At 51.9% G+C, this 11,684-nt stretch overlaps 1 protein-coding gene across 1 annotated transcript in view; it reads left to right on the top strand.

Moving 5' to 3' along the window:
- Nucleotides 1-46: 46 nt before the first annotated feature.
- The window catches only part of KLHDC4 (kelch domain containing 4), a 31,603-nt gene continuing 19,965 nt past the window's right edge, over nt 47-11,684 (top strand). Inside the window, exons 1-5 of the mRNA XM_010850845.1 lie at nt 47-196; nt 3,472-3,563; nt 6,029-6,107; nt 6,683-6,781; nt 10,577-10,713. Coding sequence (XP_010849147.1) covers nt 98-196; nt 3,472-3,563; nt 6,029-6,107; nt 6,683-6,781; nt 10,577-10,713 — 506 coding nt within the window. The 5' untranslated portion in view covers nt 47-97. The remainder of the gene's footprint in view (nt 197-3,471; nt 3,564-6,028; nt 6,108-6,682; nt 6,782-10,576; nt 10,714-11,684) is intronic.

Genomic DNA, 11,684 nt, shown 5'->3' with positions numbered 1-11,684 from the left:
GCACTCTCTACGCGCCCCCCCCCAGCACGTATTTCCTGCGCGCCGCGCGCCGCTAGAGTCTCACAGGCGGTTCAGAAGCCTCCTTGGATCCGGCGCGATGGGCAAAAAGGGCAAGAAAGAGAAAAAGGGCCGCGGGGCGGAGAAGACGGCCGCTAAGATGGAGAAGAAAGTGTCCAAGCGCTCGCGGAAGGAGGAGGTGTGCGGGCCCGGGGGGCGGGCAGGCTTCTTTCGTCCGGGGTCGCGGGCGTATCCGGGCCCCCCCTTGAGGGGCGCTGGCGGCGGCCGGGCTGATCCGGAGCACCTCTGCAAGCCTCAATCCTCCGCTTTAAACGGGGCACGTGACCCTCAGGGCAGCCCTGAGCAGTGAGCATCGGTGGAGGGAGTGGGACTGTGGGAAGTTCCGTAACTGTTGATGGTGACCAGGGATATTTCTCTGTGTCTGTCCCTGTTTCCCTCTGTCTCTCCCTTCCTCTCCCTCCCTCCTTCCTCTCCTACCCTCTTTATCTTTCCACGTCTTTAGCAGGGTCTGCAGATGACTCAGTACTAAACTTAGAGGCGAGCGCTCTGTTCCTAATTGACTGTTGCTCAGGGACTCCCTAACCCAGGACAGTTTATAATGGTTAATGAGTGTTTGCTGCCTCCAGGCTTTGTGCTCCCTGGGCTTTCTCACAGCCAGTTGAGTTAGGTAGCTTTGGCGTCTCCACCTGACAGTCAGGAAATCAGAAGCTAACAGGTTACGCAGGTCAGCTGTGAGGTGGCCGGGAACTGAAATTTGACCAGACATCTCACATCCAGAGCTATTGACCACATACCCTGTCCCTTTTCTTCGTAAGGCATTCGTGTGTCTGTTTCGTCATCTATCAAATAATGAGGTTGGGCTCTTTCTCTCTCCATCTCCCGTCATTTTTCAGTTGGGGTTGGGGTGGGTGACTACCCTGGAGGTCTTTAGGGACAACTTAGAGTTCCGCTCAGCACAGAACTCATGTCTCAGATACCTGGTGACATCTGCACACAGGTGGCGGTCACACAGATTGATTCCTTCCCTTCTGCACGGTCCTGCTGAAGCCCCATTTCTTCACCCTGTCTGGGCGACCTGCATCTCCTGGGCTCTGCCTCCTCAGCAGCTCACTCCCCAAGGGCTTGCAGGGAAGGTTTTTAAAGACAGGGTGACAGAAGGGGCTGTCGCAGCATCAGCTCATGGACATTCTTCTGTTTGGTTGATAGTGAAGTAGTTGGGAATCAACGTCATCAACCTTCTGATTTCAGCTGGTCTGGAGTCTCCATCCTTGTGGGCAGCATGCAGTTAACTTCTTCCACTTGGTAGGGTTTTCAGTATCTGCAAAACAGCTCAATGGACATGGCTCAGAATGTCCATGGCTTAAAGTCAGAAAAGTCCTGACTTTAAGGCTAAGTTACTTTTATTTTGTCTTTCTTGACTTTTTTATGCAATTTCCCACTCTTCTGATTAAATTTATTCTTTGGAACTTGAGAAGGCCTGGGAGGCTAAAGTTTTTCTACAGACAAGAGTCAGGCGGGGGACATGGCGGGGGTGTGCGGTGGGGTGGGATGGGGTTGTTCTGTCCTGGGAAGACCCCAAAGACCCCAAAGTCTTGGTTAGAAGACGGCACGGCCTGTGCTTCTAACAAAGGGGGCGACCAGACCTGCTCCCAACCACAGACATCATGGTCGCTCCTGTTCTCGAGTGACAGGGTGTTCAGTGCTTCCTGCTAACCTCGCCCAGTGTGCGTCAGTGCCATGACTGATACTCGCCCCATGACTGATACAGCAGCTCTCCCTGCAGGCCTGCTTGTCGCAACCATGCCTTCCTCCCACCTTGATCCCGTCTTCCCTTCTGCCTTAAGGAAGGTAATGACACTGGACTGGAACCTCTGAGTTCGTCAAGGTTCCACTAGTCCCTTGTTCACCTGTCCCTTCCTGGAAAGAGCCAGTGGTTCAGTAACTTGTCTTTAGTACCTAAAGGAGCATGTTTTGCACTCGGGACTTGGAGTCAGCAGGTCAGCTGTTACACAGAAGTAATAGGATGACAGGTGTTTCTGTGGACTCTTGTGAGGGTGCAAATTGGTAGAGTCAGTTGGGTCTTAAATTGTCAGTACATACAAAAATGGCAGATACAACATAGCAGTTGCACACATAAAGATTTAGCTTGGAAAAATTACCCCCAGCTCTGCAAAGACAGGTCCTCCAACAGCCATGGTAGTATTGCTTGTAGAGTTTTGGAGTTGAATCAGATGTTCAACAGCAGTGGAATGGGTGGAGAAGCTGTGTGGCACTGCCACCATGACAGCGAACAGACTCAGGGCATCAGGCTGCTCTTTCAGCAGGGTAAAGCAAAGAAACAAGTTGCAAGGGAATATTCAGTGTGATGACATTTACATGGAATTGGAAAACTTGAGACAGTAATGTACAGAGCTTAGAGATACGTTAACAGGTAGTGAAAGCATATAGAAAGATGCCTGAGAGTCAGGAGCCCTCAGTTCCAGGCAGCGGCTGCTTCCGGGAGGTGAAGGGGGTACCATGGGGAGGGGGGTTGCAGGTGGCTGTTCAAGCCCAGGGCAAGTGATGTTGTGCTGAAAGAAGCCAAGAGGGAGCCTGGGCAGCTGGAGAGTGAGGAGGTAGGGTGAGACATGAGGTGGGCGAGGGAGGAAGAATGGCCTGGAAGTATTTGTAGGTGCAGGAAGGACGCCTCTCCGACTTTCAGGCCCTGCAGAGTGTGGAAGCTGGGCAAGAGCTGGCATGAGGTGAAGTGGGGAGAAACGATGGGGGGCAGATGCCAGGTGTCAGCATGAGCCAGGTGCTAGGATGAGCGTTGACAGGCAGGTGGGAGACTTTGCTGTGACAGACGGGTCAGCATCCCTGTGGGCTGGGGGACACTAGTGTAAATTCAGGGACTGAGGGTGGGAAGTCTGAGTTCCAGCACTGCCCAGCCGTGTGCAGAAATAGGCACCTTAACCTCTAAATCTGTAGTTGTAACAGTGGAGATGTTCTTACACAGGTTGGCTGCAGCTGGTAGTTGACGACCCCCCCGCAGTGTGCAGGCACATGTCAGTAAGCAGACTGACATGTCTGGGTCACTTGGAACTTACATTTTGTTATGTTGGTAGAAGGTGGAAACTAGATAAATGAACTTAGAAATGTCAGACCCTGCTCTGTGGACAACAAAGCAGGCTGGTGTGGTGGCCCGGGCTTCGGTTTCTGGCGGTGATTGAAGGTGTTGGCATGAAATTGGGTGGGCTTGTCTGAGAAGAAGGCCTTTGGTGGGTGTGGGGAGTGAGGGTTTGGACTGAGATGACGCATGTGCCGTGTGCCGGAGCTCAGGTGCTGAGTGTTTGTCCTGTGTCAGCTTCTGTGACTTTGAAGTGGAAGGAACAGTTCTAATTCCTGTCAGGTCAGGGGGTCTGAGGAGAGCTGACCCAGGCATTTGGCCATGTGTAACTGCTTGTCTGTCTGCAGGAGGACCTGGAAGCCCTCATAGCCCACTTCCAGACTCTCGATGCCAGAAAGACTCAGGTCGTGGAGACACCCTGCTCGCCACCTTCCCCACGGTAAGCAAGCTACAGGGTAGCTTCTGACAGTTTTCTGGTAGAAATTGGAAAGCTGCTTGAAACAGGCACCATGTTTTCATAAGTAACCGGGCACTTGGGCATTTCCATCATTAGAACCCACTAGATCAGCTCCTACTAGACAAGGCGCTTTTTTCACCTCTGCCTCTGACGGGTGGGAGGGAGGCAGTTCAGCTCTGTTGTTGCATGGAAACACGGAGAGGAGGTCTGCCGGCCCTGCTGCTCATCAGGGAGGTTATGCGGGTTTGAAACCCCACCTGGTGACAACCTGTGTTGAGGGTTTTTTGTAGACAGTGTTGTGTTAGTTTCTGCCATACAACAAAGTGCCTCAGTTGTGCATGCATACATAAATGTTGTTGTTGTTTAGTTGCTAAGTCATGTCCAACCCTTTGTGACCCCATGGACTGTAGCCTGCCAGGCTCCTCTGTCCATGGGATTTCCCAGGCAAGAGTACTGGAGTGGGTTGCCATTTCCTTCTCCATGTGTCTGAGGTTTTTAAAGGCTCCTCAGAGGTACAAAAGTTAAAAAATCAAGATGCTTTTCACTGTGCTCATTCATAGCGCTTTTATGTTCTCACGTGGAAAGTGTGACCATTAAACATAAAACTGTAAGCCATTTTAGATGGGTTTGTAGTTTATGTGAGGAGCTCCAGTGTCTGTTTTTAGGGTTTCAGACCCGGTGGAAGGAGGAGGAAGGAGCAGGCTGTGGTTTTTCCTTGGCTCCTTATCCCTTCGTTCTTGCCTCCTCAGCAAATGCCAGCAGTTCTCTGGTTTGATGCAGGACCCAGGGCTCCGTCATTCTTATCCCTGCTCCAGGCAGAGCATGGCCAGGACACAGAGCTCCTTGAGCTAGGAGCCCAGGGAGGCCAAGTGACCCTGATGAGGAGATGCATGTCCTTCGGAGAAGGGGAAATGCCTAACTTCCCAAGCATCCAGGGCTGTCTTGTTAAGCTGAGAAATGATTTGCTTCATTTCCTTCAGGCCTGAGTGGAGGCCTTGGCCCAGCACATCACAAAGGGAGGTGGTGGAGTGTCCCCTCCGCCTCAGTGGGGTGCAGGACATGGCCTGAATCCCACGACCTTGCCCCCGGCATGTGGTCGTTGCCTTTCAGGGTCAGGAGCAGTGTGCTTACTTCTGAGCGGACACCAGGGGCTTTCCCTAGGCTCCCAAAGGTTCCTCCTGTCCTTCAGTTCATAAATTCCCCTGGGAGTCAGGGTTTATTTTCATTTTATTTGTCATGTTATCTTTGGGTCAAGCCTAAGGGTCACATATGGTAGGTGGACATGTTCATCTGAATTGTTGAAGCAGATAAATCCATGAGATCGTGAAGGCTTTACCTGTGCAGGGCCCCTGAGGGAACTCGCTTTGAATGCGGGTTGATTTTTTTTGGGGGGGGGGATGACGTTTGCCTTAAAGTATGTTGCTCTAAAAGTCAGGTGTAATGTTCCAGTATAATTTGAAACCTTGGCAGTGCCCTACGTCACCAGGTCACTGGGCAGCCTCCTGAAGGAAAAGGGCAGGTGCTAGAGATGAGATCTGCTGGGACACAGACCTTTCAGGGGTCACCTCAGTACTGTCTCAGTTCCTACCACGCCATCAAATTACAGGAAAAATCCATGAAAATCACCAAGTTTAAGTGTGTGTATCCCCACGTCTTTGCTCAGAGATGATTTAATGGGAGCGTGAGGGCAGGGTGCTCGGTTGTATTGGAGACCACGGTGCACTATTTTGACTTGAGGGTTTGACTACAGAGTTTCTCAGCCTATAGAATGTCTCTGTGTATAATAAATCCCCAGTTAACAACGACAACAAAAAAAAAAAACAGTTTTCCCTTTCCCTTTGAGAGGCATTGTTTGGCATTGATGTGGTAGAGGACATCTTGGGAACACTGCCCCAGGGGCTTCTGCACAGAGTGTTTTCCCTCCCCGTGGCCATACCCTTCAGTGCTTCCTGCTGAGATGTCAGGGCTCACTTAAAACTCCTGCAGAGCTGTTGCCTCATCCTCATGTGTGAAAGTAAGCAGAAAGGTGTGTGCATTTTCCACATGGAAGCAGTCTGGGATGTGTATTGAAATGCTTGAATAGTGGACCTCTGAAGACAGTTAGATTGTGATGTAGGAGGACAGAGCTGTGAAGCAGGACGGCTCTGGGGAGAGTGGCACAGGAGTAGGAGCCCCCGACTCCCCCCAGCCTGATGATGTTTCGCCAGATGCTGTGTGAGAGGCGCTGGGCCCTCCTGGGAGGCTAGCCTGGGTGTCAGTGTCCTGAGGGTGATGCTGCCATTAAGGGCGGTGCCTCAGCTTCCGTCCTCAGCCCGGCTTCTCTTTCCCAGAAGTTCAGGACAAGCTGGTCCCCGGTGGTGCAGCCTGTGGAGGGAGGGAGACAGGCCCTCAGTTTGGGCGTCACGTGGTTTGATTTTGTGTTGAGCTGCTGCTTGTGTCTCTTGCAGGTTAAATGCCTCCCTCTCCACTCATCCTGAGAAAGATGAATTAATCCTTTTCGGAGGTGAATATTTCAATGGCCAAAAAGTAAAGTATATATTTTATTCTTTCCCTTCAAATTTTCCTGAGTCTCATTTAGAGGAAAATTCCTTTTAGGCACTGATGTCAAATTCCCATTGTTCTTTAACTCCCCGTCACGTGTCCTGCCTCCACACGGCAGGACTGGCCTGGGGTGTGGTCCTTGACAAGCCACCAGGGTCCTTGCGGGCCCTTGAGGGTCACGGCTCTTCCTGCCTGCATGAGGTGGGCCACGCCCTGCTGACCTTCCTCGTGATAAGTTCCCAGAGGTGTTTGAATAGGCAAAGTGCTGATACATGGTAGAGCAATTGATAACATCATAAAAACTGTAAGTTTGATTTTTGAGCAGACCAGGTAGCCCTGTGTTTCAGAGCTACAGATGAAATAGTTCCAGAGTCCTGAGCTCAGCTTCCCTGCACGGCAGTCCAGAGGTGGTCTTTGTCTTTGTGTCAGCATCCTGGAGGGTCCGGGAACTGGCCTTAGGAAGCACACTGCCCAGGGAGAGCTAGTGATTGAGCTCTACCTTCTGCTTGCCATTGCTTGTGTGGAAGCATCGTTCGTGAAGTTCCTCTTCCTTCCTGCAGACTTTTCTGTATAACGAACTCTACGTCTACAACATCAGGAAGGACAGCTGGACCAAAGTGGAGATCCCCAACCCACCTCCAAGGCGCTGTGCTCACCAGGTACGTGTGTGTGACCATCGGCCTCCCCTCTTCTCATATTGGGGTCCTGACGCAGGATTCCGTGACGGACTTTCGAGCTGGCAACCTCCTCACTCTGCTGTCTTCGCCTGGAATGTGTTTTTTCTATTTTTTGGCTGTGCTGGGTCTTCGTTACCACATGGGCTTTTCTCTAGTTGAGAAGAGCGAGGGCTGCTCTCTAGTTGCGGTGGCCTCTCTCATCACAGAGCAGAGTCCCTGGGGCATGCGGCTCAGTAGTTGTGGCGCACGGCCTCAATTGCTCCGCATCATGTGAGGTCTTCCCAGACCAGGAATAGAACCCATGTTCCTTGCATTGGCAGGCGGACTCCCACTGGACCACCAGAGAAGTTCTCTTGTTCATTCTTATAACTAAGTATTTGAAACAGTGTTGGGGCTCAAAAGGTAGTTTGAAAGAGTGAAACCTCTCCAGTGTCAGCCTCCCAGGGCGTGACTGAAACATTCCTCCACACTGTGGTTCTCCTCCTGATTCAGTGCTCAGAAGTAGCCTCCTGACTTGAAATTGGGTCCACAAGGGGGACCTGCCTGCCTGAACTGCATCGACGTCTCGTGCATAGCAAGGCTTGCAGCCATTTGGACTGGTTCATATTTTGGAAGAGAAGCGTGCACTGCTTTTTGATTTAGAACCTAGATCTTAGTAAGCCTGGGTTTTAGTTAGTAAATGGCTCTTGATAAGTTCGAGTCCATTCACCTGAGCCTACTCCAGCTCTGAGAACGTGTGCACCCCGGCCTCCAGGCTAAGCACCGAGTCCTGTCCTGGTCCAGGAGTACTCTAAGTGCCCCCGCCCGATGCCCGGCCAGTTCCCGGGCCCCAGGCAAGCAGGCTGAGGGGCTTCTTTGGTGGTGTTTTCTTATTTGTTTCAATTAGTTATTAACTGTCCTTGAAGAACTAGTATCATAAGAGTCTTTGAGATTTTGGTTCAGTCATTTGGGCAGGCTCTGATTCATATGTATATCTTGTGAGTACTTCTTGAGTCTAGGACTTAATTTTATCCCTGTAGGTAAGGTTGGCTTGCTATTTACTCTGTGAATTTTCCAACAAATCAGAACTATGGGAAACAGAAAATTGGGGGTGAAGTCTTTTGCCTAGAGATCATTACAGTTCAAATTCCACTGCATTATATTTTGAGATGTAAAAATTTCCTCATTTTGGACTAGTTTAATGAATGTGGTAACAGAAGCCACGTTCTTTATCTTCTCTCTAATCAATCATGGGCAGAAGGAGTAGAAAGAGAAATCTTATATGTGCACCCATCATTCTGTCATTTCTCTGAGATCGTAGATTTTTGGGGGTGAAGTTTATTTTAGCATGTAATTTGAAAATTTAATGCCATTTTCTAAAATTAATACAGCTAGTGAGAGAGAGGAAAAGGCCACAAGGCCCCCGAAGGTGTGCCCAGCAGCCTCGTGGACCTCACTCATCAGGTCTGCCTGGTGCTCCCCTCCCGGGACCCTCCCTGGGTAGAATGTTCAGATGCTCCTGTCTGGGTGGACTGAGCAGGACTGTTGAGAGTTGAAGGGCGGGGGAGGAGGGGTTTGGGCGCAGCTGAAGTTCACCTCTTCTTACTCATCTGATGGTTTGTTTTTCCCGAAGCAACAACTCACTTGAAACAAAACACGTTCTTGCAAACAGTAGAACAAACAGTTCCCTATGGTTTAAATAAAGAGTCACCTCTGTTCTCGTCAGCCTTTGTGTGTGCATGAGCAGTGAGTAGTCGGTGTTTATAGAATGCCTACTCCTGGGTGATTGGAATTGTGCCCACAGTGCCCAGGGGAGCTGCAGAAGGCATTTCCTTGCTGCTCAGTCACAGCTCTGTCACGTTCCACCTGAGCAGCAGGGGTGGCTTGCTCACTGGGAACTGGACATCTTTTACACGCGAGGCGCACTTCCAGGGCTGAGATGCACCAACAAAAGGACCCATTTACCATTTTTTATTACGTCTCCTGGGTTGTTTTCTTTGGTCCTGGTGGCCTGGCAAGTTGTTAGGACTCAGCTTTCCCAAAGTGGATGCATGTGGCTGACATCAGAATCCACTCACAGAGTCTGTGTGTTGTTTTGGACTCCATTGTGCCTTTTTTTTTTTGGCCTTTGGAGGGAGAGTTGTGACCTTAAGGTTTTCTGGACATGATTTTATTCCATTGAAGACAACAACACAGAAACCCAAATGCCTGGGAAGCGTACAGCCTTGTGTGACACGTAGGAAGGTAGACACTGGTGGGGGAAGCCCTGCCTCGGCCTGGGAGCAGAGCTGTCCTGCTTTGGCCACTGGACGGTGTTCGACCTTTGTTAGGTCCAGGGAACGTTGGCCGTCAGTCCGTTCAAACCATTACTTCAAAACAACTGTGAGTATGTATATGTGTGTGTGAACATGTGTTTGTAAAGGAGTTTATTGCTTTATTTTCAAATACATAAATTAATCACTCCAAAGTGGGCCAGGGGGCTCAGTGGTAAAAAATCTGCCTGCAGTGCAGGAGACACAAAAGCTGTGGGTTCCTTCCCTCATCGGGAAGATCCCCTGGAGGAGGAGATGGCAGCCCACTCCTGTATTCTTGCCTGGAGAATCCCATGGACAGAGGAGCCCGGCAGGCTACAGTCGATGGGGTTGCAAAGAGTTGGACACAACTGAGCGCATATGTGTGTATTTTCTTTGTACTGTTCTTCCCAGTTGATGCATTGTTTGTAATGCTATCCCAGGCATTAAATAGCTTCTATAATAAGATATTTCAAAACTACGCTGTATCGCAAAGCGTGAATATAACACCCAAACTTCTTTAAACTCAGAAAAATGTGTTATGTTTGGGCCTAAGGTAATTTTCATGTCTGGTTTGAAGATTTGAAATAGTTCCTTACAATCACTGGGGTTTTAGAGTCACAGGAAGTTGATTTGTCTTCTGATAGGTCAATGCTGAGAGGGTGCACAGAACTGAGTGGAAATGGCGTGGGGGGCCACATCACCCTGCATGTGTCACCGGGACCCTCCAGTTAGTCCAGGGCAGGGGCGGCATGGTGATGGAGCCACAATTCTGTGGCATTAAGCTTAGTTAAGTGACAGCCTGTGCTGCAGTGAAAGCCTGGGGTGCTCCGAGGGTGCCTGGAGGCGGCGTCCTGGGAACCACTGTCTGACCGCCCAGTGTGTGCTTGTCCGTGGAGGTTTGCTGGGGCAGGAGGCGTTCACCCAGAATGCTTGGGCGCGCCTGGCGTCCAGCTGCCCCAGCCCACTTCTCCTGTCCCAGCCACACGGTGCCTGCTGCCTTGGACACTGCTTCTGAGCCCCCGGCCAGGAGCTACTCGGCCACTTGGTGTGAAGATGTGCCCAGTGGCCTGCCCTGCTGCCAGAGCCCTGGGACTGGTGACACCAGGGCAGGGTGGCTCTCCGTCTGCCCCCTACAGGCATTCACTGACTAGGTAGCACCCCCACATTTTTGGGGTACTGGCAGAAGTGATTTCTGTGAAGTCTGTCCCCTCACGTGATTCACATAAGAGCAGCCAAGTTGAGTCTCCCCCAGCCATGCCCTCCCTGGGTGGGGGGCCCTCCAGGGAGGGGCTCCATTGCCCACTGGCCTCCAATGACTGTGGCTCTGTCGGCCCAGGCAGTCCTGCATAGTCCCGTGTGACCTGTGAGTCCTGGGCCTTCAGAACCAGAGGGGCAGGCCTTTGAGGCTGGGGTGTGGGCTTGGAACCGAGTGACCAGGGAGAGGTCTCCAGTTGGACTGAAAGCTGTCTGGCTGTGCCCTGACCCATCACCATTCTCTCAACAGGCTGTGGTGGTGCCCCAGGGTGGTGGGCAGCTGTGGATCTTCGGTGGGGAGTTTGCCTCTCCTGACGGAGAGCAGTTTTACCACTACAAGGACCTCTGGGTGCTGCATTTGGCCACCAAGACCTGGGAGCAAGTCAGGTGAGGTGCTGGGTGATGAGCCCAACCCCTGGGCCCACGCCTGTCCCCTGCCAGCATTTGGAGCTCACAGCACGTGGCTCTGGGAAAGCACATTGTGCAGGCCTGATCGTGATGGCGGTGGCATGTGGTGGCGTGTCCCGCGGTGACCTGCCAGGCTGTGTGTGACGCGTTCTGCCTCGTGGCCTTCAGCCTTGCCAGGTCTGTGACAGGTGTTCGTTCCAAGGAAGCAGGGAGGCACTGGAGATGTACAGTCACTGCCCTTTGCAGGGCTCCCCGTGGCCACGGACTCCAGCCCCAGCTGAGAGTCCCACTCAAGCTGCGCTCTGCTGCTGTTAGCTCAGTGACGCTTGCAAAGCATTTGAAGACTCCGTCCTGAATCAGAAGTTGTTCCTGCTGAGCAGGTCTTTACTTCATTGTTGGTTGTAACTGAAGGCGGAGAATTCTGTAAGAAACACTGTGGGGGCTGCTCCATGCTAATACGGACGTGCAGACACAGCTCAGCCTCTGTTCCAGCCTGGGTAGAGTGGTGTGGCAGGGAAAGTGTCAGGTGCTTTATTTCTTGTCTTTTTGTCTGATGGATTTTTTTCCAAGCCGGCCTTCTGGGCCATGGTCTCTGGTTCTTCGTGAGGAGATGAGCAGAGGGGCAGAGCTGTGCTGAGCTCTAGGAAGAGCTCAGTGGCAGGGCGCAGCTGTGCGACTGACCAGAGCCCTGGTCTCTGCGGGGTGGAAGTCAGGGCACGGAGGCTGTGTCCCTGGCTTCGCCTCTTCCTCTCTTTGCCTCCATTCCCCTTGTTATGGCGCTGGGCTGGAGCCCCCGTGCCGCCCAGCCCAGCGTGGTCCATAAAATGGCCAGGACAGCGTGTCTTGTGTGGCCTCTTTTCTTGCTGTTACAGGGTCTGCGGACACCATGGGTAGGGGGCAGGTGTCTCAGGGAGGGGTCCTCAGTGAGCCACACCCCAGAAGCCACAGGA

The sequence above is a fragment of the Bison bison genome, unplaced genomic scaffold (genome assembly GCF_000754665.1).
Source record: "Bison bison bison isolate TAMUID 2011002044 unplaced genomic scaffold, Bison_UMD1.0 scf7180017864295, whole genome shotgun sequence".
NCBI lineage: Eukaryota > Metazoa > Chordata > Mammalia > Artiodactyla > Bovidae > Bison > Bison bison.
The sequence above is the reverse complement of the archived record's forward strand: the minus strand, read 5'-3'. Positions and strand labels throughout refer to the sequence as shown.